Source organism: Saccopteryx bilineata, chromosome 6 (assembly GCF_036850765.1).
Source record: "Saccopteryx bilineata isolate mSacBil1 chromosome 6, mSacBil1_pri_phased_curated, whole genome shotgun sequence".
NCBI classification, from domain to species: Eukaryota; Metazoa; Chordata; class Mammalia; order Chiroptera; family Emballonuridae; genus Saccopteryx; species Saccopteryx bilineata.
Genome location: NC_089495.1, coordinates 196,117,749 through 196,145,253, shown reverse-complemented (window position 1 = coordinate 196,145,253; position 27,505 = coordinate 196,117,749). Strand labels below are relative to the sequence as shown.

The 27,505-nt window shown below is 53.4% G+C and overlaps 1 protein-coding gene across 2 annotated transcripts in view; it reads left to right on the top strand.

Annotated features, from left to right (window-relative positions):
* Nucleotides 1-23,029, top strand: part of MYBL2 (MYB proto-oncogene like 2) — a 29,552-nt gene extending 6,523 nt beyond the window's left edge. The window contains exons 3-14 of one of the 2 annotated variants that reach the window (XM_066234767.1): nt 4,519-4,590; nt 5,392-5,484; nt 5,719-5,939; nt 7,905-8,067; nt 10,009-10,296; nt 12,173-12,586; nt 14,251-14,390; nt 17,919-18,018; nt 19,308-19,421; nt 20,691-20,795; nt 21,836-21,985; nt 22,540-23,029. In XM_066234767.1, coding sequence (XP_066090864.1) covers nt 4,519-4,590; nt 5,392-5,484; nt 5,719-5,939; nt 7,905-8,067; nt 10,009-10,296; nt 12,173-12,586; nt 14,251-14,390; nt 17,919-18,018; nt 19,308-19,421; nt 20,691-20,795; nt 21,836-21,985; nt 22,540-22,668 — 1,989 coding nt within the window. In that variant the 3' untranslated portion in view covers nt 22,669-23,029. Of the gene's footprint in view, nt 1-4,518; nt 4,591-5,391; nt 5,485-5,718; nt 5,940-7,904; nt 8,068-10,005; nt 10,297-12,172; nt 12,587-14,250; nt 14,391-17,918; nt 18,019-19,307; nt 19,422-20,690; nt 20,796-21,835; nt 21,986-22,539 lie in introns of both variants that reach the window. The other variant, XM_066234766.1, reaches the window with a different exon arrangement.
* Nucleotides 23,030-27,505: the final 4,476 nt, after the last annotated feature.

Here is a 27,505-nt window from a genome sequence, read left to right as displayed (position 1 = left end):
CCAGGTCTGAAGCTCTCCAGCTCCTCACTGACTGTGAATTTGACCTGTTGAACATCCTCAACGATATACCTGGCTGGACAGCTTGGTTGGCTAGAGTGTCATCCCGAAGTGCAGAGGTTGTCAGTTCAGTCCCTGGTGAGGGCACACACAGGAACAGATCGGTGTTCCTCTCTCTCTCTCTTTCTCCCTCTCCCCCTCTCCCCCTCTCTCTTTCTCCCTCTCCCCCTCTCCCCCTCTCTCCTAGAGGCCTCTTTTTTTTTTCTTTTTTTTTTTTAATTTAAATTTATTCATTTTAGAGAGGATAGAGAGAAAGAAGAGAGAGACAGGGGGGAGGAACTGGAAGCATCAACTCCCATATGTGCCTTGACCAGGCAAGTCCAGGGTTTTGAACCGGCAACCTCAGCATTTCCAGGTCGATGCTTTATCCACTGCGCCACCACAGGTCAGGCCAATCTCCTAGAGGCCTCTTTAGGGTTCTTGTTCATGGGCACTTCAGTCTCAGAACAGCAACAGGACAGCAAATCCTTCTCGGGCTCGGAGTCTCCCTGCCTACCTTGTCCTCTGCACCTCTCCAACTCCACACCAAAGCTTTATTGTCTAGCTTGGCCAAGCGGCAGCAACTCTGACAGAAATCTGAGGGAGAGCGCGCCGGCCCTTTGTTCCACCTAGTTTTTATAGTTTTACAAGTGGGAAGTATTGAAGCAAAAATTGCAATTAGGTGCCCTTCACCATTATTGGTTATAGTCATATGCCCTTAAACATGATAGGACCATGTTCAATTTGCAAGCCATACATTATTTTGGAGAAAATAAAATTTACAAGTCAAGACAATGATAGAAAGATGTCTCTTTATATATTAAAAGACATTTCTATATTTTTCTCATGTTTATCAGCCATCTCTTTGTCCAGGGTCACACACATTAACTATATGCATTCACATGGGAGAGGTAGTTTCTGTGGGGACAAATGTCCGCAAATGGCTCATTATTATAAGAAAAGGTTTATTTTGGCTTTTTTCTTCCTGCACCTGGCTAGCCATTCACCCCTTTCCCCGCAGGTGTGGTGGAATGTCAGGGAATCCATGTTTTCCTCCCCTTTGCATTTATTATGCCAAGGGCCATCCTGGTTTTATGCCAATCACACAGTACAGAGATTATTTACAAAATTTCTCTGCACACCTTAACCCAAATTAATAAAATGTTTTTAAGCCTCTTAAAATATTAATATCGATTCTGTAGCTTTTACAACACCTGCGGGTGAGGTGGCGCAGTGGCTCCTCAGGGCTCCTCAAGTTGTATATCCCTCATCATAAAAGGAGCTTCTTTAGAGGAGTGCTGAGCCAGCCTTAGCTGTTCATCCCACGTGGTCCAGGGATTTGAAGAACAAACCAGATGTTTGTTCTGCCTGGGAGGGAGAGAGAAGACTGCACGGGCCTGTGGACCTGCCGTGCTGTGTCATCCACGGCACCAGCAAGACCGGTGACCCTGTGTTGCACCAAGTCTCTTAGCACATAGGAGGCACTAGTAATTGTTGAAATACTTTTAGGAGGAGAGGTTACTGTTCTCTAAAGAGATTAGGGGAAGTTTCATGGATAAGGGTTTGGAAATTCAGCAACCCAGGAGGTAGTTGTTGAAATACCTTTAGAAGGAGTGGACACTGGTCTTACAAGGTTAGGGGAGGTGTCGTGGATAAGGATTTGGAAATCCAGCCGTCAGGGAAGTGTGCAAAAACGGTAGGCAAGCGAGAATAGGAAATGGGTTGGAGGTGGAGTGGAGAAAAGCCAGTAGAGAAGCCCGTTTGGCTGGAGTGAGGCGTTGTTTAGGGGAAGAGTGGTTGGAAAGGACCGATCACATCCTGAGGGCTCTGAATGTGTTGGGCTATTCAGCTGGCCGTGCGGAGCCATTGAAACCTTTCAAAATGGAGGAGTGACATGTAGCCAGTGTTCAGAGGAGCTGACCTGTGTGTAGGGCAGTGTGGGGCCCAGACAGTGCTGGGAGCGGGCGCGGGCACTGCCTGGGGCAGGCAAGAGAAGATGGCTGTGGAAAGACCGGGCAGTGCAGGGTGCCGTTAACAGGCCTAGGAGGACCGGAGGGCCCGGGGGAGTTGGAGAGGGAGAAAGTATCCATGCTAGTTGTCGGGAGGGTGGTGGTCCTGGAGATGGACATGGGAGGAAGGCGGGCTGCCAGGGGCTGGCTGGGTGGGTGTCAGCTGGCTCAGCTGCAAGATTTATGGGGACTTGGTCCACCTGGTGCTGGACTGTGGCCAAGCTGCAGCTGAGAGTCTGGGTTTCTGTGACGGCCTTTCTTTCTGTCTAGGGGCAAGAGGGAGTGGGGAGAAAGTGAGGGAGAGAGAAAGAACACATAACCTTACATTTATCATTGTACTGCCTTTTTTTTTTTTTAAGTTTTAGATTTTTATTTAATCTAATCAGCCAACAAATCTTTGGGCAGCAAACAGATGAAGGAAGATCAAAAGAATCTTCAGTATACTAATCTAGAACAAATCTAGACCAACCGGCTCCTCCTTTGAGCCACTTGATACTTCTGCCCCAGTTTCTCAGTGTCGCCCATTAGACAGTCAGTTATACAAAGGGATACACTTGGCATAGTGACAGCCCATCGTTGACTGCACGAAGTTCAGTTTGGCCTTAATGGAAAAGCTGGTAATGTTGATATCAGCCAGGATGTGCTAAGGTGGGCCACGTTGGAAGAAGAAGCAGGAAGACTGTTGGGGAACGTCTCTTTCCTTAAGTGCACTGGGATCTTTCTTTTTAGGTTTTAATCTGTCCTTTTCTTTAAGCTTCTGGTCTCTGGGACCAAGCATTTAGTTCATGGTCACCTACTTCTTTGTTTTCTTTTGCTTTTCCATGTTCACGCCTGCCCTGCTCTTGTTTCTTCTGGAATCACCACCTTCATTGTAATGCTTTTTTTTTTTTAAGATTTTATTTATTGATTTTAGAGAGAGGAGAAGGTAGAGGAGGGAAAGAGGGAAGGGGGGTGGTGGGAGAACAGGAAGCATCAATCCATAGTACTTGGCTTCTTGTTTGTGCATTGACCGTGCAAGCCCAGGGTTTCAAACCGGCAACCTCAACACTCCACAGATTGACAGTCTGTCCACTGTGCCTCCACAGATCGGGCTCACTGTACTGCCTTTAAGAATACAGATCAGTATTGTTCCAATACAGAAGTGTGTTCCAATGTGCAGCTGATATTTAGAACTTTCTCATCTTGCAAAACTGACTCTCTCTGTACTTTTTTGTGTGTGTGACAGAGAGTGACAGGTACAGATAGGATAGAGACAGATAGACTGGAAAGGAGAGAGATGAGAAGCATTAATTCTTTGTTGCAGATCCTTAGTTGTTCATTGATTGCTTTTTCATATGTGCCTTGACGGTGGGGGGGGGGAGTTCCAGCTGAGAACAAGTGATTTTAGCTACTTTGTATGGGTGGAGTCATACAGTATTTGTCCTTTTGAGACTGGCTTGTTTCGCTTAGTATAATGTCCTCAGTTCTTCTATATTATAAGCATGGGTCTGAATTCCTTCTGTTTTAAGGCTGAGTAATATCTGATTGTATGGCGATACCACATTTTCATTTTTCATACAAATTTTAGAAATCAATTTGATGGAGAAATACTTTGCATACAATCAACTCCAGCCACTTAAAATATAATTCAGTGAGTTTCTACAGATGAGTTCCTGTGAAGCTCCCAGTACCTTCACCCTGTAGGACTTGTCATTACCCAGGCATCCCAGCTCCCCTTTGCTGTCTGCCCCTCCTCCCTCCACCGCTGGCCTCAGACAACCACTGACCGACCGACTGCAGTTTTGTCCCTGTGGGTTAGTTTGCATTTTCTAGGATTTCATCCGCATGGAGCCACACAGTGCTTACACTGACGTCTGGCTTCTTGCACTTGTCATAATGATACTGAGATTCCATGCTGTTAGGTGAATCAGGAGTCCTTTTCAGGAGAATGTTTCTGCAGACACTGTTCTGCCTTCTTACTGCTCTGTATTCTGCCCATGTCTCCCCGTCTCCAGCCCTTTTTTTTGCAGCTGCCCAAGTGACCTCGACAACGGGCACGTTGGACCATGTCCACCCAGTGCTCAGATGTATGGGGCTTTGCACGATAGAGCATGCATGTGGTCTGGCCCCTGCCAGCCCCTCCGGAGCCAGCTTACGTCCTTCTCTCCTTTGCTTCCTGCCTTCTGGCTATACTAGACTTTGGGCTTATCTCCCCTGCCCCTGCCCCGAATAGGCAATCCATTCAGGGACTCTCCGTGCTCCCCTCCCAGCACAGGGGCTTTACTTTTGTTTGTGGGAGACTTGGCTTAACATCCGTTCCCCCTCTGGACTGTAAGTCCCACAAGGTCTGTTGTTTCCTCATCTGTAGCACCTGGCGCTTGGGGAGGTCATGACTGAGTGGGGGAATGAGACCGTTCCTGGAGAGGGCCCCGTCCTAAACAGCTGCTTTCTGCGCCCGTGTGAGCTGAGCCCCCTTTCTCTCTGGTGTTGGCAGGACGAGCAGCTGAGGACCCTGGTGAGGCAGTTCGGACAGCAGGACTGGAAGTTCCTGGCCAGCCACTTTCCGGTGAGTGCAGCCCTTCTGTGACCTCCTCCCCCAGGGGTAGGGTTCTGAGTGACCAGGCAGCAGTCTGGGACAGAAGAAAATGGAGTTCCTTACCAACCCCTGCCCCCCGGCCCTTCCTTCTCAGCTGGAATTTGAGGCACCTTTAGGCTCTGACATTTGTAGCATGTGATCAGTGGCATATTGGCCTGTTTTTCTGGAAGTCAGGAGTAGATTGGTGCTCAGTTTCTCAACACAGACTGGAACTGAGGGGAAATGGTACTTCCAGAAGGCTGCACGGTCAGCCCCCCTCTGGGGTTTCCCTCAGACCCCCACTCCCAGGACTGCATGTGACTGCTTGGGAGGGCTGTGTAGCTGGAGCTGCTGTCTGGCTCTTCTTGGGTCACTCGGGGAGCTCAGGGACCAAGTCCCCAGGCCCCTTCTGTCCCATTTTTCATCTCCCTCTCCCGCGGGATCTGAAATAACACGGTCAGGGAGATCACGCTGTACCAGAAGCAAGCAAGGGTCCTTGACACACCCCACCAGCTTTGACAGGGGTTTTAAGGCTCCCAGGAGCTGCCCCCTTCCATTAGAATGTCGGAGACGCTTCCCACGGGGTTCTTAGTTCGCCCAGTTCTATTCACATCCTCTGTAGCAAAGAGGAACCACATGTGTTCGGGCATGTGGTCTGTGTGTCATGTGGTTGGTGCAGGAACAAGACAAAACCCATTCAAGGTCGGCCTGGCCCCGGCCACAGTCCTGAGCCCAGTGATCCAGCAGGATCCAGGGCCACCTGCCCAGTCCTCACGGTCCCTGTCCTTCCAGAACCGCACTGACCAGCAATGCCAGTACCGGTGGCTGAGGGTCCTGAATCCTGACCTTGTCAAGGGGCCATGGACCAAAGAGGAAGACGAGAAGGTAACTATGGGGACAGTGCCTCAGACCCCGTGGCTCTTTACTTTCCCAGTGAGTTGGGAAGGGGACTGCCAGGCTGCCCTTGCGTTTGGCGGGGGTCAGGCCGAAGGTTCAGTGTGTGACCTCGCTGGTCAGGGAGCTGAGCTCTCGGGCTGCCGTGAGGCTGGCTTGCGTGGAGAGCAGGTGCCGTGGTGCAGCATGGCCAGGTTCACTGGCTTCACGAGCCTTGTCCCCAAGGTCATCGAGCTGGTTAAGAAGTACGGCACAAAGCAGTGGACACTGATTGCCAAGCACCTGAAGGGCCGGCTGGGGAAGCAGTGCCGTGAGCGCTGGCACAACCACCTCAACCCCGAGGTGAAAAAGTCCTGCTGGACCGAGGAGGAGGACCGCATCATCTGCGAGGCCCACAAGGTGCTGGGCAACCGCTGGGCCGAGATCGCCAAGATGCTTCCGGGGAGGTGAGCCGCCTTCCGGAGGCTGGGGGTGGGCACCAGCAGGGTGAGGTTCCTAGCTGAGGCAGAGCCCTGTGGGTCAGTATTCCTGGGGTCTCTGCTGGGGTTGTTCACTTCCTCCAGAGCTGCGTGTGTCCTTCAGACTCTGGCCCTGGGCCAGGCAGGGAGAAGGGGCGCTGGGGACCTCCCATTCACAGTGCAGGTTCTCATTCAGTCTCCATCTCAGCTCTGTGTGCCATCCCTGGTTCCTTTTCTAGGGAACGAACCTCCCTCCTGCCTGTGAGGTCAAGGCCAGGGAGCTGGACATCCTAACCACTGCTCCGTGTTCACCCTGCTCCTCGCTGGGCCTGGACCCTCTAGGCCCTTGAGCCTCTTGGGGTTTGCAAGGAGCATTGGGAAAACATAGCTCCATTCTTTTTTTTTTTTTGTATTTTTCTGAAGCTGGAAACGGGGAGAGACAGTCAGACAGACTCCCGCATACGCCCGACCAGGATCCACCCGGCACGCCCACCAGGGGCGATGCTCTGCCCACCAGGGGGTGATGCTCTGCCCCTCTGGGGCGTCGCTCTGCCGTGACCAGAGCCACTCTAGTGCCTGGGGCAGAGGCCAAGGAGCCATCCCCAGCGCCCGGGCCATCTTTGCTCCAATGGAGCCTCGGCTGCGGGAGGGGAAGAGAGAGACAGAGAGGAAGGAGGGGGTGGGGGTGGAGAAGCAAATGGGCGCTTCTCCTATGTTCCCTGGCCGGGAATTGAACCTGGGTCCCCTGCACACCAGGCCAACGCTCTACCGCTGAGCCAACCGGCCAGGGCCCATTCTTTTTTATTTTTTATTTTTCTGAAGCTAGAAACCGGGAGAGACAGACAGACTCCCGCATGCACCTGACCGGGATCCACCCGGCACGCCCACCAGGGGGCGACGCTCTGCCCACCAGGGGGCGATGCTCTGCCCCTCCGGGGCGTCGCTCCACCGTGACCAGAGCTACTCCAGCACCCGGGGCAGAGGCCAAGGAGCCATCCCCAGCGCCCAGGCCATCTTTGCTCCAATGGAACCTTAGCTGCGGGAGGGGAAGAGAGAGACAGAGGGGAAAGTGCGGCGGAGGGGTGGAGAAGCAAATGGGCGCTTCTCCTGTGTGCCCTGGCCGGGAATCAAACCCGGGACTTCTGCACGCCAGGCCGACACTCCACCACTGAGCCAACCGGCCAGGGCCCATAGCTCCATTCTTGCCAGAATTTTCCTCTGGGTCAACTCCCAGTCTTCTGAGTTACTGACTGCTCCGCTGCTCTCCATCTTCTGGGAGCTTCTAGAAATCTTTTGTTTGCTGTCGTCTTCTACCCTGTTCTCTTTGCCCTTGTGCCTGCCACATAATAGACATTTCATAAACATAGTTGTGAGTAAAAGAATGAGGTACATTACAGCTTGGAGCACCCCAGATACGAGCGTGGTGGGTGGGAGGACTGGGACGTTTTGGGTTAGGTTTCTTAGAAACGGAACCTGAGATGCAGAGATTCAGGTACAGGGAGTTTATGGAGGACGAACTCCCACCTGTGAGAGGTGGTGTGGAGAAGAATAGGGAAGGGTCCACACTGGGGACGCAGTCTGGCCTTGACCTGGGGCATGCTCTGTGTTTCCTGATGGTCTGCGGTGGGAGTGACCAGAGTGCAGGACGTCCTTAACCCTCGGCCAAGCTGTCGTCCTCTGTTCACAATTCAAGGGGAAGAGCACTGGGCCTGGAGCCGCAGAGCAGTGCTGCTGTGTGTTGGCAGTTCCGCACTAACTGCGTGCTAGCGCTGCGCCGAGGTGGGCGGCACACTCCGAGTCGTTCGGGGCGAGAAACGTAGTGCTTCATCTTGGAGCTAGAGAGACCTCTGGGTCCTTCAGGTTGAATCCTCATGGCAGAGATTAGGGAGGTGAGTGACGTGTTTGGTGGCACACGGGCCACAGGGTTCAAACGTTTCTCATTTGACCCCACAGGACGGATAATGCTGTGAAGAATCACTGGAATTCCACCATCAAACGGAAGGTGGACACGGGAGGCTTCCTGAGCGAGTCCAAAGACTGCAAGCCCCCTGTATACTTGCTGCTGGAGGTTGACGGCAAGGAGAGCCACCAGAGTGTCCCCCCCACGGAAGCCCAGGTGAGATGGCGGCACGGGGGGGGGGGGGTGAACACCTGCCCCTTCCCGTTTCACCTTCCCCACTGCTGGTCATCAGTTCCTGCGGAGGGTCTCGGGGTGGCTCGTGTCTCTGACTAGGGCCTTTCCTCGTCACACACGTCACACGTACCTGTCGCTAGTCGGCCCCCAGGTGAAGCAGGCAGAGCAAGCCGACGGATAGAAGTGGGATCGTCCTCGGCCGACCTCTGGCCTGACCAGCAGCTCCCTTCCTGCCTGCTGCTCTTCCAGCCTTTCACACTGAGAGCATGTCCGCAGTTTTTAATAATCAGGTTTATTGAGGTATAATTCACATACAGCAAAATTCATTGTGTTTAGGGATATAGCGCTGAATCTGATAAAAACATAGCCATGCCCTGGCTGGATAGCTCAGTTGGTTAGAGCATCCTCCAAAGCGCAGAGGTGCGGGTTCGATCCCCGGTCAGGGTACATGCTGGAACAGATGTTCCTGTCTCTCCTTCTCTCTCCCTTCTCTAAAATCAATAATCATTAAAAAAAAGTGAAGTGACTTTGTCCTCCAGACTGGACTCCAGTATGTCCCCTACCCAGAGGGGTCCTATGTTGCAGTCCTTTCACTTCTGACTGAAGAAAAAGCGTGCATGCCACAAAGAGAACCCGTGGGCATCTGCAAACACAGAGCAGCTGTCTCTTAGGGTAGAGCAGAGTGGCCAGACCTTCCTTCGTCTCTGAACATCCTACTTGGCTTTCGACCCCAGCACTCTGTCTGGAGGCTGGCCGCGCGGGGCCGGGATGAGCCCAGCCTTGACCCTGAGCACAGGTCCTCTACTAACCTTCACCGGATTCTTTAGTGTTTTAACAGTTGCCAGATTTGCTTTATCTTTCTTACATATATGTGTGTGTGTGTGTGTATTTTTTTTTTTTTTTTTTGTATTTTTCTGAAGCTAGAAATGGGGAGAGACAGTCAGACAGACTCCCTCATGCGCCCGACCGGGATCCACCCGGCACGCCCACCAGGGGGCAACACTCTGCCCCTCTGGGGCGTAGCTCTGTTGCGACCAGAGCCACTCTAGCGCCTGGGGTAGAGGCCAAGGAACCATCCCCAGCGCCCGGGCCATCTTTGCTCCAATGGAGCCTCGGCTGCGGGAGGGGAAGAGAGAGACAGAGAGGAAGGAGAGGGGGAGGGGTGGAGAAGCAGATGGACGCTTCTCCTGTGTGCCCTGGCTGGGAATTGAACCTGGGACTTCTGCACGCCAGGCCGACACTACCACTGAGCCATCTGGCCAGGGCCTATATATTTTATTTTATCCGAGCTATTCGAAGGTCTCGGTTACATACATTGTGCCTCTTTCTCTGTTAATATTTCAGTGTGTGTTTCCCAAGAACACAGGGATGCACTTTCCTAACCACAGTGCAGTTCTGTCTAATGCAGGGAGTTTAGTACTGACTCAATTTTCTTCTCTGCTTCTGTCTGATCTATAGTCTGTGCTCCATTTTTAAAAATTATTTATTTATTTATTTTAGAGAGGAGGGGGGAGATAGAGAGAGAGAGAGAAGTAGGAGGAGCAGGAAGCATCAACTCCCATATGTGCCTTGACCAGGCAAGCCAGGGTTTTGAACCGGCAACCTTAGTGTTTCCAGGTTGACGCTTTATTCACTGCGCCACCACAGGTCAGGCTGTGCTCCGTTTCTCCTGCTCCCGATCCCATCTAGAACTAGACATTGCATTTAGTTGTCGTATCTCTTTTGTCCACTTAGAACAGTAACCAGCCTTTCATCGTCTTCCACAGTATGGCTGATTTTTGAAGTCTGTAGTGAGGGTAACCACAGTTTGGGTTCATCGGGGTTTTCTTACCCGATTCAGGTTGTGTGTTGTCTGGCTGGCATACGGCACAAGCTTTATGTCCTAGCAGAAACTCCAAACTGTCTTGCCCTTGTGTCCAGCAGGGAAGTCTTGTGGCTGGCTGGTCCCCGGTGCTCCCTGCCATGAAGGAAGAAGAGAGCAGTGAGGAGGAGGCCATGGCAGCCACCCCTGCAAAGGGGCAGGGGGCTGTCCCTGCAGAGCTGGATGGAGTACGCGCACCAGAGCCCTTGGACGGCACCCCGAAGCAGGAAGAGGAGGAGGGTTCCTCGCCAGGAAGCAGCCTGCCCTATAAGTGGGTGGTGGAGGCAGCAAACCTCCTGATGCCAGCCGTGGGGTCCAGCTTCTCGGAAGCCCTGGACTTGATCGAGTCGGTAATGTTGGTCCTTCACAGCGGGCCCAGAGCACCCCCCACCCCAGCAGGGATCGTTCTGTCGTGTGTGGGCATCCTTCTGTTCACTCACTGTTCCAGTGACGTTCGCTGAGCTGATGTCAATTGCCCAGCCTGGGCCTGGGGATGCTGAGACAGTTGCTGTCTGGTCCCTGCAATCCGGGAGCTCCTGACTCCTGTGTAGCAGGGGTGAGCTGAGGGAGGACTCCCCAGAGGAGGTGGCGTTACACTGGGTCCTCCCGGATGATGGGGCGGTGGGGGGTTGTGTGAGGCCAGTAACAGCGCAGTTGAGGGTGATGTTTGCGGCACCACAAGTGGTTGGGTGTCACTGGAGAAGGGCCTGGGGACCAGTGGGGCTGACGTGGTGAGTGGATTCTGATGACTCGGGTTTTATAGTCCCCGAGGCCGAGCTGGCTGTGGATTGTGCCCCTGGGGAGAGAGCTCCGTGGTGGGGGCCGCCCCTCCTGATGTGATGTCCCCAGCTCTTAGCTGCATCAGCCTGGTGTGAAAAGTGTGTCAGGAGGTGATGGGCAAGAGGCCTGGCCACCAGAGGCAGCAGGGTTCAGGGGAGGCACCCCAGTTCACCTTCCACTTGGCCTTCCCCTTCTGTTGGTAAAAACAGTGACATTTACTGAACATCTATCAAATGCCAGCCTCTGAGCTTAATGTCCAGTCCACCCAGTATTTATTTGGTGAGGAGTATCCTTTCCCTGCTTTATAGATGAGACCGAGGCTCAGAGGTCAAGCCCTTACTGGCTACCTACAGGCACGCTCTCTGTTAGTCCTTTAACTGCCCTGAGAAGTGGGTGGGAGGCTTCTCACCAGTTGGGGAGCCCCAGGCTCAGAGAGGTTAGGCTGGTCCAGCACCACACAGCTAGTGAGCCAGGGCTGGGAGTCAGGCCCAGCAGTCCATGAAGGAGCCGCAGTATTTATAGAAACAGCTGTTCTCGGCCGTTCCCCTGAAGCACCTGCAGGACGACCTTGCAGGATGTGCCACTATGAGATGCCATCAACTCGGGGCTCCCCCCACGTTGTGGGGTTTGCTGCCAGAAGTGTGAGCCTGGGCCATAGAAAGGGAAAAACTAAAAATGCGGGAGAAGATTATATCCAAGATGTTCATAAAGATGGTTTTTTAAATGGGGGGGGGCGGCTAAATATTCAACAGAAAGGATAGTTAAATGGCTGATAGTCATACGATGGAATATTTTCCAGTCATAAAAGTTATTATAAAAGTTGGAAAAATTTCATCATACTAATAATTTATAGTAGACATTTACTTCAGAGGCAGTAGAGTTGGGCACTGTTATCCTGCTTTGCAGGAATTTTAAATGAAACAAACAGTAGGATGTAGAAGTGATTTATCCTAAGGTTAAAAACATGCAAAATACCGAATGTCGTTTAGGGACACGTCTAAGTGGTAACGTGATACAGGGATGCCTGAGCGTGGTCAGTTCTAAATTCCAGTCGTTGTTCCTTACCCAAACACAGTGGACGTGAGCGGGCCGGTGGACGTGGGGCTTCAGTGATGAGGTTTTATTTTTTTTGGCTTATTGATAGGTATCTGGGTTTTTCTTATTAGTATTTTTGTTTGTGCTTTTTTGTGTATCTTAAAATATTGCATAGAACATTTGTTCAATAACAAGCTAGCATCCATATGCACAATATGTCTTCCATTTTATTTACAAACATAGATATGCAGACATAGGAGGAGGTGGGAGGAAGTGTTAACGCTCATTGTTCCTGGGCTGTGGGATCACACTTGACACGCGTGTGTTTTCCTGTAATGATGGAGTCCTCTTGCATCCGCTGGAGGAAGAGCAGAAACAGTGCGGTGATTACTAACCCGTCCTCTCCGGCAGGATCCAGACGGCTGGTGTGACTTGAGTAAGTTTGACCTCCCTGAGGAGCCGTCCACAGAGGGCAGCAGCAGCAGCAGCCCAGAGCAGCCGCAGCCATCGCAGCAGCGACAGGCCCCGCTGCCCCGCCATCCCGCGGCCCCCGGGCCCAGCGTGACCGAGTACCGCCTGGACGGCCACACCATCTCAGACCTGAGCCGGGGCAGCCGGGGCGAGCTGATCCCCATTTCCCCCAGCACTGAAGTGGGGGGCTTGGGCATCGGCACCCCGCCCTCTGTGCTCAAGCGGCAGAAGAAGAGGCGTGTTGCCCTGTCCCCTGTCACGGAGAACAGCGCCAGTCTGTCCTTCCTGGACTCTTGCAACAGCCTCACCCCTAAGAGCACACCCGTCAAGACCTTGCCCTTCTCACCCTCCCAGGTGTGTGGACCCCACCCTGACTGCTCACGGGGTTTCGTTTACAAACTCCCGGTACCCAGTGCAGGGCCTGGTGTGCCAGGCACACATCATTCATTCCAAGTACTCATGGACTGTCTGCTGTTGAGTGAGGTCTGGAGATGAAGGGATGATGAGCCGAAACAGGCCTGGCCATGCCCTCCGGAAGGAAGGCCATTCTGGCAGGAAGACCAGTTAATTGAAAAGACCCAAATAAACATAATAAATGGGAGTGATGGAGAAGGGTGATAATGCATCTAGTCTGGGGGGAGGGTGTCATCCAGGAAGGCTTCCATAAGGAGGAGGAGGAATTACTTGAGCTGAGGATAGTAGATGATAACTGGGCAAAGGAGGGAAGGGACTCAGTATTTGTTAAAAGAATCAATTGATCGGGCATCTATTTCATGCTGGGTTTATGATCACGGGAGCAAACGTGAAGAGGACAGCAAGTGTTGGGGCCAAGCGTGTAATGAGGTGACCCAGAGCGCAGTGTTTGAAGTGCTGTGATGATAGCAGCTGGGAGCTTACAGGGCTTAGGAGGGGCCCTGTCTCTCCTAGAGGTCGGGGGAGGACCTCAGGCTTTCTCTAGGGGTGTCTGAGCTGGGTTCTATTGGTCAGTTGACTTGAACAAAGGTGCAGAGACAGGAGAGCAGAGTGGTGTGAAGTCCAGAGCCAGGAAGGACTGGTAGGGGGCAGTATGGGGCCTTAGGTGTAACGGAGGGGTGTGGACTACCCTGGGAGCTGTGTGTGGGGGGGAAAGAGTCAGGTCCCTTGTCCCAGTCAGGAACAGGGTGGGTGGAGGCTCCCTGAGAGAGAGAGGCCCAGAGGTAGCACATTCCAGTAGGCGATTCCATCATTGGCAGTAGACGGAATGAAGCCGGCCCAGGTGTTGGGTGTGGTTTTCCCAGAGGGATGTCCCGTGTTAATTTGCTGGGGCTGCCGAAAGGAAGTGCCACACGCTGCAGTGCTGAGTGGAAATTGGTTCCTTGTGAGGCGTCTCACTCTGGCTTGCTGGTGGCTGACTTCTCCCTGCATCGCATGCGTTCTTCCCTCTGCGTCTGTGTCCTCATGTCTTCTCGTCATCTCTTATCTTTTATACGGGCCCAGACTTACTGGATTAGGGCCCACCTCATTTGACCTTAATTATCTCTTTAAAGGTTTTATCTCCAAATATAGTCATGGGATTTTGCACATAAATTTTGGGAGACCACAGTTTAGCCCTTAAGGGACCCCTAGTGAGGTCTACGGGTGAGAGAAGGAAGACTGGAGATTTGAGCTGCCCACACAGCAGCCCGAGGTGATGGCCACTCTGTTCCCAGGATCCTGCATTGGGCAGTGGACCTGAGGGCCTCAGACAGCCCTGAGCCCCCAAGAGCAGCTGCAGGGCAGAGACAGGAAGAAGGGAATGCTTCAGCCTTGGCTCAGATCTGGATTTGAGTCCCGCCTCTAGGCCCAGTGATCCGCATGAACCTGCTTGGTGGGTTCCGGCTGATCTGTCTCGACCTTTGTGCTCTGGTGCCTGCCTGGTGGGAGTCTCCTGTACGAAGAGGGGACCTCTGTCAGAGCGGCCGTGCTTTGGGGAGAAGGGCGGGTCCCGCCGCACCCCACAGGTCACCGCTTTGTCTTGCTTCCTTTCTCTTCCCTGCCAGTTTTTGAACTTCTGGAACAAACAGGACACACTGGAGCTGGAGAGCCCCTCGCTGACCTCCACCCCGGTGTGCAGCCAGAAGGTGGTGGTCACCACGCCCCTGCACCGGGATAAGACACCCCTGCACCAGAAGCACACTGCGTGAGTGCTGTGCTTCCCCAGCCACCCACTGGCTGCGGGCCCTGGGGTGGAACCAGCTCCTCCCCCAGCAGGGGCCAGCCTGGCAGGGTTGGGGCCGTAGGGTTGCTGCCAGGAGAAGAGACAGGCTTGGAGAAACACCTGACACTGTTACGAGAGAGCAGCCTCCTTGCTCCCACCCCTCTTCCTTTGTGTCGGTGTGGTCTGGTTGTTTGGGATTTCTATTTTAATATGGGGGCTCTCTAATCTCAGGGATGGAAAGTCCAATATGCCGTGAAAAACTTAAATCTCAGCACAGATGCCCTGTGTGTGTATAGCCTTCTGTGAAGGAGGGAGTTGCCCCCATTCTGTCTGGGGCTCATGCGGGAGTGAGGGCCGCATCCTGCCTGCCCAGCTTCTGAAGCCTGTGCAGGCTGTGGGCTTCCTTGCATAGTTGTGGGGGGGGGGGGTTAAAAAAATTTTTTTATTTATTTACTTTTTTAGATTTTATTTATTCATTTTTATTAGAGAGAGAACGGGGAGGAGCAAGAAGCATCAACTCCCATATGTGCCTTGACCAGGCAAGCCCAGGGTTTTGAACCGGCGACCTCAGCATTTCAGGTCAATGCTTTATCCATTGTGCCACCACAGGTCAGGCCTAGTTGTTTTTTGTATTTTTCTGAAGCTGGAAATGGGGAGAGACAGTCAGACAGACTCCCGCATGCGCCCGACCGGGATCCACCTGGCGCTCCCACCAGGGGCAACGCTCTGCCCACCAGGGGGCTATGCTCTGCCCCTCCGGGGCGTCGCTCTGCCGCGACCAGAGCCACTCTAGTGCCTGGGGCAGAGGCCAAGAAGCCATCTCCAGCGCCCGGGCTATCTTTGCTCCAATGGAGCCTTGGCTGCAGGAGGGGAAGAGAGAAACAGAGGAGGGGGGGGGGTTGGAGAAGCAAATGGGCGCTTCTCCTGTGTGCCCTGGCCGGGAATTGAACCCGGGTCCCCCGCACGCCAGGCCGACGCTCTACCGCTGAGCCAACCGGCCAGGGCCTAGTTGTGTTTTTTTAAGTGTTAGAAATGTTAATGCCTGACCAGGCAGTGGCGCAGTGGATAGAGCGTCGGACAGGGATGCAGAGGACCCAGGTTCGAGACCCCGAGGTCACCAGCTTGAGCATGGGCTCATCTGGTTTGAGCAAGGCTCACCAGCTTGGACCCAAGGTCACTGGCTTGAGCAAGGGGTTACTTGGTCTGCTGTAGCCCCACAGTCAAGGCACATATGAGAAATCAATCAATGAACAACTAAGGAGTTGCAGCAAAGAATTGATGTTTCTCATCTCTCTCCCTTCCTGTCGGTCTGTCTCTATCTGTCCCTCTCTCTGACACTGTCTCTGTCACACACACAAAAAAGAAAGATCCCATAAGGTCACGTTCATACAAATCAAACTGAAGAAAATTCCAGGCGTACAAACTACTGTCTCTGTTAATATGCCATGTTCCATCTCCAGATGTTAAAAATGGACTTATTTATTTATTTATTTATTAACTAGAAAGCCCGGCGGTCATACAAAATGACCGCTGTTCTAGATATTATAAATTGTAATTAAAATGATTTGTGCAAAGGTGTCTGCTAATTCAAACTGAATTACCCAGGGCAGGCGGCGAGGACGTCCCTTTGCTTAGTGCCCCACGGGGTTCCCCCCTTCTACTTTCTTAATTGCTTAAAGTAGAGTGCAATGAAGGAAACCACTGGCGGTACATTTCTTAAGATCCACCGCTAGCTCAATAAATGTGATTTAAATAATAAAATGTTAATTCACATGTCAAAGATCTCTTTGTACACAACATTTCTTGTGTAGATCTTTCCATCATTTTTAAGCTCGCCTTGGAGAGGACCATCAATTATTTTTAATTTTACATTCATGTCACCAGAGGAATGCTCAAAAATTAAAGTTTCTCCGTTTGAAACTATTTTAATCCTTTTTGTGTTTCGGTCAGCATTACTCTGTCGTTTTTTTGCATTTCTCTCCTGCCTTTGTTCAAGGGACTCATTTTGTCGAGACAGGCTTTTTTGTCTTGCATCTGAAGCAAGCCTTGTTTCTCTATGCTCATCAGTCTCATTTTGCCGAGAAAGACGCATTTGCTCTGTGACTGAAGCAAGCCTTGTCTTTCTCTGCTCAGTGGTTTCTTTTTGTCGAGAAAGCCGTTTTTGTGCAGCTTTAGCTCCTTTTCTCTCCTCTTCAGTGCTGTATTTTGTAGGAGGCATTCTTAAAAGAAATTACGTTAAGACGTAGTTTTTATGTAAAACAGATGATTACCAATGCAAACAAATGTTCACCTTCCCCTGACACGCTCAATATGTGTTCAGCCGTGGCAACTTCACCCCATTGGCTAGTACAGTTACGCAAACAACCAATAAGCTATCGGCGACAAACAGACACTTAAGCCGCATATAATAAAGAAGATACAGAGAGAGTCAGAGAGAGGGATAGACAGGGACAGACAGACAGGAACGAAAAGATGAGAAGCATCAATCATTAGTTTTTCATTGCAAGACCTTAGTAGTTCATTGATTGCTTTCTCATACGTGCCTTGACCGCAGGCCTTCAGCAGATGGAGTAACCTCTTGCTCAAGCCAGCGACCTTGGGTCCAAGCTGGTGAGTTTTTTGCTCAAACCAGATGAGCCTGCACTCAAGCTGGCGTCCTCAGGGTCTTGAACCTGGGTCCTCCGCATCCCAGTCCAACGCTCCATCCACTGCGCCACCGCCTGGTCAGGCTGGACTTGTTTTAATGATACAAAAAGGCTTTAGAAAGTTGGCCCTGGCCAGGTGGCTCAATAAATAACGCACTGACCCCGCATGCCAGAGGTTGTGGATTCAACACCTCACCCCTCCCTTTCTGTCAGGGCATATAGGAGAAGCAGTCAGTAAGTACACAACTAAGGGAAACAGAGTTGATGCCTCCCTCCCTTCCCCTGTCTTCTCTTAAGTCAAAATGGAGAAAAAAAATTTTTAAGAGGCCTATACAAAGTCCAATGTCCCTTTGAGTTGGGTAAGAAAACCTATTGTCTTAGTCATTTCATGAAACCCATGTTGAAAGAACCCCGTGTTGGTTGTGAAGTATCAACACTTATGACTCCATTTGTCTCTGTTCCCCGTAGAAAACTTACTGTCTTCCCTTCGCATTAAACCTGTGCATTGGCCTCACTGCCTCACACCTACCGTCTGCCCCGCCTTTCCCCAATGACACAGCTTGCTGTGTGGGAGGTCCTCATTTCTGATGACCCAGCAGCATTCTCAGCTGATCTTTCCTTAACCTGGGTCACTAGGACCTGCTTAGACTGGATCTTGTTTCCGAAGATGGATGGCCCCTTCCTCTCGGTCCCTGATTAGGACCCTAGGGTGGGGAGGTGGGTGGGCGAGCGCTAGGGGACGAGAGCCCGTGTGGGGTTTCCTCCCTGCTGCCAAGGCCAGAGGTCCAGGCTGGGGGCTGGGAGAACAGCTGATGTCTGTCCTGTCCCCAACCCTGTCACTATGTGTCCTCTCTGGCCCTGGCAGGTTTGTAACCCCAGATCAGAAGTACTCCATGGACAACACCCCCCACACGCCAACTCCGTTCAAGAACGCCCTGGAGAAGTACGGACCACTAAAGCCCCTGGTATGTGGTGTGGACGGGCAGCTCTGTGCCGGGGGCGTCTCCTGGGTTCGTCTGTCCATTGCAGTTCACAGAGCCCTCTCTGAGGTCTGATTGGGCTCTTCCAGCATCCCTGAGAAGTTGCAGATGATATACCCTCATTTTATAAATGGGGAACTGAGCCTGAGTTCCTCATCAACCCATCCGACCTTTCCTGAACGCCTGTGTGCCAGGCAGGCGCTGGCTGGTGTTGGAGGTACAGATTTCCAGCATCGTGGTGGAACTCTGAGTGTAGGGTGGTGCAGACGGACACAACACACACGAATGCATAAATTACGAAACCCGTCCAGCGCATCGGGAGTGCTGGAGGGAACGGGCAGGTGCCGGGTGGCAGACCTGCGCGGAGCTGGGGCTGACCCGGGAGGAGGTGGCTCCATCCTCAAACAGAAGCCCATGCCAGGCTGCTGGTTCCTTACGAGAAGCAGGAAAGCCTCTCCCAGGCGAGCTGGCGATGGGCGGGGAGGACTTGTGCAAACCGCCCGCTCTCTGCTGTTCCCAGTTTGTGACCTGGTCATGCTTTCCCAGTGACAAAAGAGGCCTGGCACCCGAGGTAGAGGCAGCTATTTTAGATACCAGTGGAAGGAGAGAGAAAGGCTGACCTTCCTCTCCCCTCACTGCATAGGGTCCTCATGATAGCCTGGCTGCGGTGCTGGGTGTCCCCTCCCGGTCAGGCAGCTGATTGAGTTAAACGGGCCCAGGCCAGTTGTCGTTGAGCACTGCCCTTCCCTGTCCATGGGGCAGGTGGTGCCGTTACCCGCGTGCTCTTCAGACAGGTGGGAGAGGGCAGATCTCATGCCAGTCTGTAAGACAGCACGCAGGGGCTCTCAGTGACTTCTGAGGTGTCAGTGTACCCTCCGCCTGGAGCCCCCAGGCAGTGAGAAGGGGGAGTGGAACCAAGTGTCCCCATTAGTGTCCAAGGGTACGCTTTGAGCATGTCCAGGTTCCGATTCCACAGCGGTGTGACTGGGCCAGGCTCTTGCTCTCTGAGCTTCTGTTGCTACCCTGTGGAAGACGACAGCTGTTGCACGGGGTTGTAGGGAGGGTTGCTCTGGTGACTTGGGGACGCTGCTGGGCCATGGTGGCCCTCAGCACGGTGAAGCCAGTGTCTGCTTGTCCAAGGCGGGTCAGTTAACCGTGTATGTGTGAGGCCAGCATCTCCCGCACTGCACCTCCTACGTGCATTTTCCGGGGCGGCCAGGGTGCGGCTGGGCCCTGGGGCCGACCGCCGGGAGCCTCACCTGCCCTGCCCGCAGCCCCAGACCCCGCACCTGGAGGAGGACCTGAAGGAGGTGCTGCGCTCCGAGGCCGGCATCGAGCTTCTCGTTGAGGATGAAGTGAGGCCCGAGAAGCAGAGGAGGAAGCCGGGGGTGAGTGGGGGAGGCCGGCGGGTGGCGGCAGGCGTGGGGGGGTGAGAAGGGGCAGGGCTGGGGAGTGGGTATGGGCATAGCTGGTGAACGTGAGATGCCAGGGGAAGTGCAGCTGCCCCAGGCCCGGGTTCCCTCACAGTGGTCGTTCATGGAACTGGCCAAGGTGAGGCCCTGGTGTCTAAGACCCTCCCCTCTTTGAACTGTCCCTTAACTATTCAGTGTTGTGTCCCTTGTGAAGTGGGCTGTGGGCTGGGTGCGGCGGGTAGAGCAGAGAAGACCCTGATGTGGTCGCTCCCTCCCGGAGTTCAGTGGCAGGGACACACTGGTGACTTAGTAAGTACACTGGCAGGAGGGGCACAGGGTGCCCCGAGGGAAACCCTTCGGATGGCGCGGCCAGGCATTGGGGCCCTGAGAGCCAGGCAGCGGGGAGTCGGGTGAGGCAGAGAGCTGGCAGGGACACCTGAGCGCAGAGGACAGGGCAGGGGCTGTCCCAGGCCAGCCGCCCTCGTGCCGCCCTTCCTGTGCTTTCCCAGTAGCAGGAGGACTTGGTGTCTCTTTTTCTCTGTGCCTCCTTTTCCCCGGACTCTCTCTGGGGAGAGGCGGGAAGATGGGAATGGGCCAGGGTGGCAGGTGCCGGTTTTGGGGGCGAGTGAGGGAAGGTGGGCAGTCAGGCTGGGAGGGACCGGCTCCACTGGCAGGGGCCCCTGGGGGTGGTGGGCAGAGAGCTTGACCCCAGGTCTTCCTGGGCCTCTCCTCCATGTTGGATGGTGGTTTTGAGCCATGACCATGCCTGTGTGGAGCACACGGCTGGGTTGGGGGTGCTGTTCGTCCCAGAGCCCCTCACTGGTATTGGAGCTGATCCCAGACCTGTGGGTGGGAGGTGTTGGGGGAGAGCCTGTTCGTGGGGTTTATATCTCCATGTTACTGCTCATTGGTGAGAGTTTGAGGTCTAATTTCGGTGATTTGGGCCTGTTTTGGGGGTGTTAGTGACATGGCTATGCTGGTCCTTTCAGGGAAGAGGAGCGGGTCTCTGGGTGGAGGTTGATGCCTGTGGCCCTGCTCCCTGTGGTGGCACCTGGCAGGAAAGGCTACCCTGGGCACAGTCTCATCTGGGGCCACTATTGCCGGGTCCTTCTGACCCCTGGCCCAGCCTCCCCAGCCAGGCCAGGCTTGAGGGCTCTGCTGCAGTGCCAGGTTCTGTGAGGGCTGCCGGGCCCTGCAGGAGTCCCCAACCCCGCCCTGACCTCTCCTTCCTTCCCGCGTCCCCAGCTGCGGCGCAGCCCCATCAAGAAAGTCCGCAAGTCCCTGGCTCTTGACATCGTGGATGAGGACGGGAAGCTGATGGTGTCCATGCTGCCCAAGGCTCTGTCTTTGGTAAGGGGTCTGGGAGAAGCTGTCCCCACCCAGGATCAGGGGCGGGGGGCACTCTCCCTGGAAGCCTCTGCCTTTGGGACCCTGTAGCCGTTGGGGGTACCCTGGAGGTGGGACAGTCTGGTGGTTCTTGGAAGTGGCTTCTGTGAGCCAGGCTCTGGGCTCAGCATGGAGGGGTTAATGGGAGGTGGGGGCTGGGCACCCGCCCAGCTTCAACCAGAGCAGCTCTGCTCCTGTCCTTCCTGAAAGTTTCACTTGGCAGGAGTTGAGTTTCTAGAATACTTTGGAAAACCAGGGTTCTGGGTCCCCAGCACCTTCGTTGGGGCCAGCTCAGAGGGGCGACTCCAGAGAGGGTTGATGACATGTCTCAAGTACAGCCAGGTGGTTGGGGCACATCAGCCCTGGTGCTGATTGCTGTCTGGTCTGGTGCTGTCCGGTTGCCAGGCTGACCTCGGGAAGGGGGCAGTTACCTACACACAGACTAGGTCCCCAGAAACCATGCCACAGTGTTGGTCCCTTGATGACGGGGCAAAGCGTCCTTCATCTGCTTGTGGTGTTTCTGGTCCCGGGAGGAGCCAGTGCACCCCACCCCCCCAGGCTGTGGGGGAGGAGCCAGCTTCACATTAATAAAAGACCCACCATTATTGAGCATTTACTAAGTAAATGGCCCTTATAAATACTTTCTTTTAAAGATTTTTATTTTGGGGGGGGGCAGGGAATGAGAAGTAGGTGCTTCACTCATGCTGTTTATTGGTTGCTTGTCGTATGTGCCTTGACTGGGCAAACCCAGGGTTTCGAACCAGCGACCTCAGTGTTCCAGGTCGGTGTTTTCCCACTGCGCCACCACAGGCCAGGCAGTATTTTCTTAATCTTTAAATGGTCTTCCCATCTGGAGGAGAAAACAGGCTTAGAGGAGTTAATGTCTTGCCCAGGGTCGCACCAGCTGGGAGGTGGGGGTGCTAGGACGTGACTGCTGGGTTTTTTACATTTTATTTCTTAGCGTGTGGCACAATGGTGAGTTTTTAACTTGGTTTTGATTTCAGCCGACACATGTCCCATCAAGCTCCTCCAGCCTCACCCCGCCAGGCGTCAAAGGTGACAACAGCCTGCTCAACAAGGGCTTCCTGCAGGCCAAGCCTGAGAGGCCTCTGTCATCCCAGAAACCCCGAAGCCACTTTCCAACGCCTGCGCCCGTGAGTGCTAGCCAGGAATGTGGCAGCACCCTTAGGGACTTGCTCTGTCACCCTTTACACCTCAGGGCCTTTGCACAGGCTGTTGCCTCTGCATGGAGTCCTAATCAGTTTAGGTTTCGGATCTGTCCCGATGCCACTCCCTCAGGGAGCCCACATACTGGAGACACCCACTCCATACACCTCTCTCTGTGTGGCAGGGGTCTCATTTGTGATTGAGTCGTCTCTAGTTGCTTGGCAAATGTCTGTTCTCCTGCTGTGGTGGGGGTTGCCCTGGCTGTTTGGGTGTGAACTCTTCCCCACCAGCCTCCCTAGCTGTAGCCTTTTCTCACCTGGAGGCTGGTGACAGAGGGGTTTGGCCACGTCTTCTAGCCCAGCCTCCATGCTGGGAAGGGAAGGGACTTCCCCAGGGCCACCAGGAAGGTGGAGGAAGCACAGGGAGACTGTCTTCCAGAGGGAGGGTCATAGAAATGGGCCCCACACCTCCTGCCAGGCTCACTAGAGCTCACAGGGAGCACGCTGCCCGTCTGGATGGTAACCCTCTTGCCTCCCCCCAGATGACCAGTGCCTGGAAGACAGTGGCCTGCGGCGGGACCAGAGACCAACTTTTCATGCAGGAGAAAGCCCGGCAGCTCCTGGGCCGCTTGAAGCCCAGCCACACATCTCGGACTCTCATCCTGTCCTGAGGGGCTTGGCAGTCTGAGCCTGTTCTCATGTTTACAGGGGGCTGTTTACAGACCGAGGTGGTCTGTGCATTGGAAATTCACACTCAGGTGACCGCCTGCGGGAAGCCTTCTGCCTGCCTGCTCCATATCTCAGGTGGAGACGTCAGGGCCACCACTGTCCTGTCTCTGCAGCTGTGCCTGTGGCAGTTTCTGGTGCTAACAGAACAAAGTCCCACCCCAGGGCCTACCCGGGTCACAGGGAGCCCCAGCTCTGGTCGGGCCGCTCGGGCTGGGCCTCACCTCAGACCCCGGCTTAGGACTGGGCACGGTGGGCATGCTTTCTCCTCACCCTGTTGGTGTTTTCTTAAAAGAATAAAATTGTTTTTCCTTGTGCTGTTTGGTTCCATCTTCCTACTGGGCCTTACTCAGTGACTGTCCTTGGTCCCCAAGGGATGTGGGGCCCTGGGCCCTGAGGTATAGCTGTGTCTGCACAGCCTGGGCCTGGGGCTGTGGACACCCTCCCCCAGAGGGTCCCTTTCGTCTCAGAACCCAGTGGGTGTCTCCAGTCTGAGGACTTTGGCTGTTGGGTGGGGATGGATGGATGGATGGTACCTGAGGGCCTTGCTTGGCTCTTGCCGTGGATGACTGCCCTGGCCTGTGAGGATTCTAGTCCCCAGGTCCGACTGATAAAGGTAATTGGTGGCAACTGGGCTGTAGCCTGCCCTGGCCATGGCTCAGTGGGCAGACTGGTTCTTGGCTTATCCCTGGGAAGATTATCTGGGGGTTGAAGAGGGGCAGGTGCCAGGTCCAAGGCCTAAAGGGGTGATGTTTCCACCGGTGGGATTCAAGGGGCCAGCCCTGTGGACTGAGGTCTCAGTTTGCTGCAGGACAGGCACCAACCTGGCACAGGCTCTACAGGCAGACTTGACTGGTCCCTTTTTTTTTTTAAATTGTATTCATTTGAGAGAAGAGAGAAGGGGGGGAGAAGCAGGAAGCATCAGCTCCCATATGTCCCTTGAACAGGCAAGCCCAGGGTTTTGAACCAGCAACCTCAGCATTTCCAGGTCGACGCTTTATCCACTGCGCCACCACAGGTCAGGCTTGGCTGGTCCTTTTACCTGGGGATGGTGGCTCAGCATGTGGCAGGTAACTTGGCCCAGAGTAGAAGGTGAGAAGGGTTAGAGGCATAGATGCTGAAGGGGAGTATTCCGGGAGTGGCTCTACCCTCTGCAGCCATGCTCTCAAGTCACATGACTTGCTTTGTGCGATGTGAAGGACAATTTCCAGTGGGAGGGCCTGTTGGAGGCGAGACTTCCCAGGGGTTCCAGCTGATTCCAAACAAGAGAGGCTGTCCCAAGCCATCCAGCCCAGTTCAGAACTGTCCAGCTGAGCAGACTTGTGGAAATATTGTTTTAAGCCACTAAGAGTGGCATTCTTAAAGAGGGAGCTGTAGGGGGAGGGGGTTGGGAGTAGGCTGGCCACCTTGGTGAGAAGGAGTGGGGGAGGTGGACATTCAGTTGGTCTCAGACTTGTGGAAATATTGTTTTAAGCCACTAAGAGTGGCATTCTTAAAGAGGGAGCTGTAGGGGGAGGGGGTTGGGAGTAGGCTGGCCACCTTGGTGAGAAGGAGTGGGGGAGGTGGACATTCAGTTGGTCTGTGGGGAAACATTTGGGTACAGGACATTTATTTGCAACAGTAGAGATATGTAGTGAACATTCGAGTTTTTTAAAGGAAATTGTTTTCGCCTGACCAGGCAGTGGTGCAGTGGATAGAGCGTCGGACTGGGATGCGGAAGACTCAGGTTCAAGACCCCAAGGTCGCCAGCTTGAGCACGGGCTCATCTAGTTTGAGCAAAGCTCACCAGCTTGGACCCAAGCAAGGGGTTACTTGGTCCACTGAAGGCCCACGGTCAAGGCACTAATAAGAAAGCAATCCATGAACGACTAAGGGGTCGCACGCACAACGAAAAACTGATTGATGCTTCTCATCTCTCCGTTCCTGTCTGTCCCTGTCTATCCCTCTCTCTGACTCTCTGTTTAAAAATAAATGAATATGGCCCTGGCCGGTTGGCTCAGTGGTAGAGCCTTGGCCTGGCGTGCAGAAGTCCCGGGTTCGATTCCCAGCCAGGGCACACAGGAGAAGCGCCCATCTGCTTCTCCGCCCCTCCCCCTCTCCTTCTCTGTCTCTCTTCCCCTCCCGCAGCGAGGCTCCATTGGAGCAAAGATGGTCCAGGCGCTGGGGATGGCTCCTTGGCCTCTGCCCCAGGCGCTAGAGTGGCTCTGGTAGCCGCAGAGCGACGCCCCCTGGTGGGCAGAGCGTCGCCCCCTGGTGGGCGTGCCGGGTGGATCCCGGTGGGGCGCATGCGGGAGTCTGACTGTCTCTCCCCGTTTCCAGCTTCAGAAAAATACAATAAAAATAAATAAATAATAAATAAATAAAGGAAATGTTCTTCTAAGATGCTTTTATTAATATTTCTTTTAATCAGAAAAGATCCTGCTTTCAACCCTTTTGGATATATACCCAGAAGTGGAATTGATGGATCATATGGTAATCTTATTTTTAATTTTAGTTTTGTTTCAAATTGGGTTCTTGGTGTTTACAGGAAAATGGTCTGCGATACTAAAAAGCCTTTGCAATGATGGTGCAACTCTGTCACCACCTGGTGGTCATTGGTGTGTTTGCAGCAGCAGGTAAAGCAGTGCTCAGTAAATGTCTCATCCTACCCTGACATCATGTGGGGGAAAGAAAACGCTAGGGCAGCGAGGACCAGCGGGGTGAGGAGGGCTTTGTCATAAGCTGCTGATTTCTAGCTTAATCCTCCTGTGTTCGGGGACTTCGGTCTGTGTGGTTTCAAATCTTTGAAATGAGTTGAGACTCACTTTATGATGGAGCATCTGATCAATTTTTTTTTTCCTGTATTTTTCTGAAGCCGGAAACGGGGAGAGACAGTCAGACAGACTCCCGCATGCGCCCGACCGGGATCCACCCGGCACGCCCACCAGGGGGCGACGCTCTGCCCACCAGAGGGGTCGCTCTGTTGCGACCAGAGCCACTCTAGCGCCTGGGGCAGAGGTCGAGGAGCCATTCCCAGCGCCTGGACCATCTTTGCTCCAATGGAGCCTCGGCTGTGGGAGGGGAAGAGAGAGACAGAGAGGAAGGAGAGGGGTGGGGTGGAGGAGCAGATGGGCGCTTCTCCTGTGTGCCCTGGCCGGGAATTGAACCCGGGACTTCTGCACGCCAGGCCGACGCTCTACCACTGAGCCAACCGGCCAGGGCCGCATCTGATCAATTTTGTAAATGTTCCCCTACAGCTGAAAAAATAAAAAGTGTCATTTTCAGACATTGCTAATCCTATTGTCTAAATATTGAATATCCTGGTTTTTTCTTTGTTTTTTGTCTGCCTTCCATGGACCTAAAGTAACTAACTCCTAAATGACACAGCATAAGACTGTTGTTTCAAAACAGTCACTGAGTGTTAGGGTGTTTGTGACTCAGCATTATTGTGGCAATGACCAGCTGGTAGAGAGATGAACGTGTGTCCACTAAAATACCCTGAGGAAAATGAGCATTTTGCACCGTGGGCTCACCAGGGGGAAGGAAGGACTTACAGGGTTCAGAACTTTGCTGGACAAGAGTGGATGAAAGATTCTGGAATCCAGAGCCGTTGTGACGATGCCTGTGCCTAGCCTGTTCCCCAGGACACCTGCAAGCTGTCCCCGGCTCTCCTGCCAGCCGTGGATACAGCTCTGATTTTGGATCAGACAGATGTGAACCCGGCTTGGCTGTTACTAGTTGTATCTCTCCTGCTAGGAGTGTTGGAGCCCTTGGCTGTGAAATGGGGAGAATCCTTCACCTTTTGGAATTGTTGAAGGGACTGGAGAGGATGTATTTAGGACTCAGAAAATATGGGCTCTTATGATAGTTCCAGAAAAGCTTTTTCATTCTTATGCATAGAACACCCTGCAAAGATGTCGTGTCCATGCTTCGGTCGAGTGCTGCGACTGGAGGTTACTAGGTGGTGGTCCGGTCAGGACTTGAGCCCTGTCTTGGACTTCAAGGCTGCACTGGAAGCATCTGTTTCATATTATAGTTAGCTAGGGAAGCTGGGTGGTGCAGAAGAAAAAGCATAAGCATTAGATGTAGGTCCAGTTTTTAAAGACTTTCCATGAAAGTTCAACACAAATCCCAACTGAACAGCGGGAGGAATTTCCACAAAGTGAGCACACCCATGTGACCAGCACCCAGATCAAGAAATAGAACATGACCAGCAAGCTAGAGACCCCCCTCTTATCCACGGTGACTGTCCTCCTGACTTCAACTTCAGACACCACGGGTTTTTTTAATGTGCAAACTGCATTTCACGTCACGCGAGATCGACTCGTGTTGGTTTGGATAGTTAAGGTGTGTTGGTTCCCCTGACCGCATGGCATTCCACTGGGGGGGGGTCTCCCCCAGTCTCCCCACTCTCCTGCAGGGCACGTGGAGTGCTTCCAGACTGGCTGTGACAAATCGTGCTGTTAGGAACGGCTTGTCCTCACCTTTTAGCACGCGACGAGTTGAGTCTATTCTGGGGTCTCGAGCGGGAAAAAGTATGCAATTCAATAAATGATAGAGACTTAAAGATATTTATAATACATACAGATGGGTTCGGGAGGATGGCATGGTGAACAGTCTCTACTGTTCCTCAGCTGTAACATGGCTGCTCCCACAAGCTTATCTGTCTTTATTCAGGGAAAAAAAATGGTCTATTAGCAATTCAATTGTTTCCAAGACAACTCAAAGACAACCCCTACCATACCATTGAAATCTAACAACACCAATAAGAAGCTAGCTTCTAGTGTCCTCCGGAAACATGGG